Below are 4,955 nucleotides of genomic sequence, written 5' to 3'. Positions count from 1 at the left end.
GAAGAAGAAGAAGAAGAAGAAGAAGAAGAAGAAGAAGAAGAAGAAGAAGAAGAAGAAGAAGAAGAAAAAGCCAGGGGTCTGTGGGTAGCTAGAGAGGAGAGGACAAGGTGTAAGCAAGTAGAAAGAAAGTTTAAAATCACATAAAACTGAGAGCTGGCCACGTGTTCACAGAGTACTGGTAATTTGTGTAGATGCGGCCCTGTAATGTGCCATGGTCATTACTTCTTGCGCATGAAGGAAAAACACAGCCAGCTTCCTTTGGGGCTGAGATGTGGGGAATGGTCCCAGCGTCAAGTACTTGCATGTAAGTGAGACCATTACCTGAGGAGTTCTCTCCCTAGGAACCGGAGGAAGGTTCACAGTCGTGGGATCCCGACCTGCATGCCCCTGGCTTTGCTAGGCGGCAGTAAATGAACTAGATACATACTCTTTGTCCTCCTGACTTCCTGTCTTTGTCTCCACAGTAGCACGCAGCATGGCCCGGATCCCAGGGCTCTTCGTCCTGCTCCTGCTCCTGCTCTGTGTGTTCAGGCAGGTGAGTCCCTACGGTGTTCCATGGAAACCCACGTGGCCGGCTTATCGCCTCCCTGTAGTGTTGCCTCAGTCTACCCTCAACTTAGCAAAGCCAGACTTCGATGCCAAAGCCAAACTGGAGGTGTCCTCCTCATGTGGACCCCAGTGTCACAAGGGAACTCCACTCCCCACCTATGAAGAGGCCAAGCAGTACCTTTCCTACGAGACCCTTTACGCCAATGGCAGCCGCACAGAGACTCGGGTGGGCATCTACGTCCTCAGCACCGGGGCCGACCGAGCGCAGCGCAGAGACTCGGAGGCCACCGGACGACCTCGCAGGAAGAGGCAGATTTATGGCTACGACGGCAGGTTTAGCATTTTCGGGAAGGACTTCCTCCTCAACTACCCTTTCTCAACATCGGTGAAGTTGTCTACCGGCTGCACCGGCACCCTGGTGGCAGAGAAGCACGTCCTCACTGCTGCCCACTGCATACACGATGGAAAAACCTATGTGAAAGGGACGCAGAAACTCCGAGTGGGCTTCTTGAAGCCCAAGTATAAAGATGGCGGTGGAGGGGACAATAGCTCAAGCTCGGCCATGCCAGATAAGATGAAGTTTCAGTGGATCCGGGTGAAACGCACCCATGTACCCAAGGGGTGGATCAAGGGCAATGCCAATGACATCGGCATGGATTACGACTATGCCCTCCTGGAACTCAAGAAACCCCACAAAAGGAAGTTCATGAAGATTGGGGTCAGCCCTCCGGCTAAGCAGCTCCCAGGGGGCAGGATCCACTTCTCGGGTTATGACAATGACCGGCCAGGCAATTTAGTGTACCGCTTCTGTGATGTCAAAGACGAGACCTATGACCTTCTCTATCAGCAGTGTGATGCCCAGCCCGGAGCCAGTGGTTCAGGGGTCTACGTGAGGATGTGGAAGAGACCACAGCAGAAATGGGAAAGAAAAATTATTGGCATCTTCTCGGGGCATCAGTGGGTGGATATGAATGGCTCTCCACAGGACTTCAATGTGGCAGTTAGAATCACTCCACTTAAGTACGCTCAGATTTGCTATTGGATTAAAGGAAACTACCTGGATTGCAGGGAGGGGTGATGTGTGTCTTCCTGCCAGCGCGTGATGGTCTTTCTGTCCTCATTGTAGGAGAGGCCAGCTTTTTATCATTGACTCTTTCGGGTGCGCGTCACATAATATCCTTTATCCAATAGTATTCAAATGGCAAAATTAATGGCTTTATTATTTGAAAACTGTTGTGTGCGTTGTAGCATTTAAGCAGTCTGAAAGCATACTTTTGCATAGAGATTTTAAAAATATTGATGTTTGGGGAAATGAATATTTGGCAATTAAGTTAAACTTAACGTTTTTTGAGAACTCTCGTTTTTGTCTTATACAAACTTGCTTCAAAGGTTTATATCAAATATGTGACATGTGGGGAATATGAATTCATATATTTGTATATGTATGTTTTCTTCCGAGGGTCATAGATTGATATTTTTGTAATGTGTGCTTATAATGCTTCTGAATACTGATATCAAAGCACTTAAGTAGCCAGTTATAATGTCTTGGATTCAAACATTTACATAGCAGTCCTTGAAGAGAAAGAATAATTTATTGGCTATATTGATACACATATCAAACTGTATCTTACAGTACACAGAATTCCCATGCTGCGTTTAGTTTTGAAAATAAAACTTTCTCTTCCAAAAAACGTTGCTCTAACTTTGTGGGAAGTCATTATATGGCTCTGCTAACCTTGCCATCACACCAGAATAGACAAAAATCGTTTATCCCAATCCTTCCACTTCGCAAGATTTTACTCACAACTGAAGCTAACAGTTTTCCAAAAGACAATAAGTGGAGCCTAATTAGAACAGGCTGAACTGCTTCCCAGCTAGCAGTTGCGGTCACAATAAAAACAATTCTTGCATTTCACCCCCGTAGTACGGAACTTCTCGTTGTTGATCGTTTGGATGAGTAATTTAAAATGAATTAAATTCCAGGGAACAATGGATGCATTGCTCCGTAGATGTCACAGCAGAATAACCATTTGTTTGAAGCCCCGCATAGTCACATGGCCTCGTCCAAGATTGTTCTCCTTTGTTTTCAACGTGTTTCCAGAAAGCTGTACATTTGTTTTATTTGCAGACTTTTCTCTCGCACTGTACTTAGTTTATAGTGTTTAAATAAAATGCTTGGAAGTTGCTTTAAGAAGCACCAGTATAGGCCTATTTTCCTAGCTTAAAGGGAAATCTTTCACTGGAATAGTATAGGCTATAGGCACATACAATGAAACACAGCAGTCAGAACAAAACCAAAAGAATAAATGAAGATGGCTGGTGAGATGGCATAGCAGGAAAAGGTATTTGCTGTCAAGCCTAACAGCCTGAGTTCAGTTCCTGGGAACCACGTGCTGAAAGGGGAGAACTGACTCCCACAAGTCGATCTGTGATCTCCACAGATGCACAGTGACACATCAGTGCATTTCTCATAAATGAACAAATGTGCTTTAAAAATTGGAGGGCTGAGGGAGCCTGTGGACCCAGATTAAAATCCAGCACTCACATAAAGAGTGGAACATAGCTGCACACACCTGTAATCCCAGTGCTGTAAGGGACAGAGAGCAGAGGATTGTTGGTTCTTTCTGGCTTCTGGCCCAGCTCTCAGTTCAGGGAGAGACCTTGCTGCAAAGGAATACTGCAGAGAATTATAGAGCAGAACACTGGATGTCCTCCTCTGGCCTCTACACATGCATAGAGGTGCAACACACACTACATAAAATACATTCAAACAATAGGGGAGAATGCAAAAACTAATCAGAATCGTGTATTCAAGTAAGTGTATGTGAATAGAATCATGGCGTAAAAAGAAGTGACTGACTTATTTTGGAGTATCTTGTAGCCCTTGGTCTACGCAATTTTCTTCAATTTTATCAGCAAGGAGAAAAGCAATATGAGGTAGATGTTTGAGGTGTTGCATGCTGGGTAATTTTAGCTTAGATTGTGAGCTGTGAGGACATTCAAATATAACACTGTCAGTTAGACATTCTCCTAGCGGCCTGTGTTTCTTGAGCTTTATGAAGGCTAACTCTACTAAGGCCCTCAAGATCATGCTGCAGGTATTCTTCATTTTGTAGAAGTGTGTAAGGCAGGGCTAGTGGGAATCTGCTGAGTTCCAGTACAATTTGCTTTGTAATCTCGCAGGAATCTCACCCAACCCGAGGAAGAAGAGGCATGCCCATTTCTATGACTGGTACTAGGGGGTTTTGTTTGCTTTTGAAAGAGCATGCAAGAGGTGTGTGTTTGTGTGTCTGTGAATTTTGAAAATAGATATTCCTCTTATGATTTTTAGATTTGGGGTTTTTTTACACAGTTACATAATGGCTCAAGCCAAAATAATATCAGTTCTTAGTTTACAAGTAGATACAATATACTAAAGAATAATGCCCATATGGATGTAATGGTAAAAGAAAATTATAAACGATTTCAACATGTTCATCTTCTCATCAGTGATGAACGGTGGTGTTAACTGTCATAGCAAAGCTAAGGACGTTGCTCAGTCCCTATGACTCAGTGGATAAACCACGTGTTGTGCAAGTGTAAGGACCAGACTGTTGCTAACCTAGAACAATGCTAGGCTGAATTCCCATGCAGTTATCAGCTCAGGCTTTCCTGTGGCTCCTGCTACATTCCTTCTTTGCTTGCATCAGAATTCCGAGGTCCTCCCATTAGAGGGGCATTTCAAAGACCTCTTGGTAGATGCTTAGGTGCTGGGGAGGTAACTCAGTAAATAAGACCAAGCATGGGGACCTTGAATTCAATCCCAAGTAGTGTGGTTGCCAACACATGTTAATCCTAGTGCTGGGTAAGCAGACAGGTAGGTCCCTAGAGCTCACTGGCCAGCCAGCCTAGCCGAGACTGTCTCTTAAAGCAAAGTGTATAACATCTTTAGAAATGACCGACTGACACCAAAGGTTGACTTCTGACCTTCACAAGCATGTATGTCCACACGCATACCCAAATGAACACACACAGGCATACACACACAGCCCTTTCTTGTGGATCTAGAATGCGTTGGTGGTGCCCAGGCCCAGATCCTGGGCTCTGAGTTGGCCCGCTCCAACATCTACCCCATCAGTGAAGTGCTGACTGCGTGAAGAGGCCAGTCCAAGGCTGCAGGATCTCCATGACACAGGGCAACAACAGGATATCTGAGAGGCGTCCCAGTGAGAGTCCACTGTTGATAGTGTAGCAGAAGCCGGAGGCCAACGACTCATTGCAATGAACATTTGCAAGAAAAGAAGTGTGGACAAAAGTGTATACTGTGGGACACACTGTGACACACTACAGCTTCCACAATGACATGTTTTTTTCTTTTGGTGGGAGTTGAGGGCGGAAGGCAGGTATGAGGGGACAGAGAGATGAGT

At 45.1% G+C, this 4,955-nt stretch overlaps 1 protein-coding gene across 2 annotated transcripts in view; it reads left to right on the top strand.

The window, feature by feature from the left end:
- Prss23 (serine protease 23) overlaps positions 1-2,240 on the top strand; it is a 9,570-nt gene extending 7,330 nt beyond the window's left edge. For both annotated transcript variants that reach the window (XM_055623595.1, XM_055623596.1), the window contains exon 2: positions 465-2,240. In XM_055623595.1, the coding sequence (XP_055479570.1) occupies positions 465-1,627 (1,163 nt within the window). In that variant the 3' untranslated portion in view covers positions 1,628-2,240. The remainder of the gene's footprint in view (positions 1-464) is intronic.
- Positions 2,241-4,955: the final 2,715 nt, after the last annotated feature.

This window comes from Psammomys obesus, unplaced genomic scaffold, assembly GCF_907164565.1.
Source record: "Psammomys obesus unplaced genomic scaffold, mPsaObe1.curated_primary_1811, whole genome shotgun sequence".
Taxonomy (NCBI): domain Eukaryota; kingdom Metazoa; phylum Chordata; class Mammalia; order Rodentia; family Muridae; genus Psammomys; species Psammomys obesus.
Note: the sequence above shows the minus strand (reverse complement) of the source record. Positions and strands in the feature narration are given on the sequence as shown.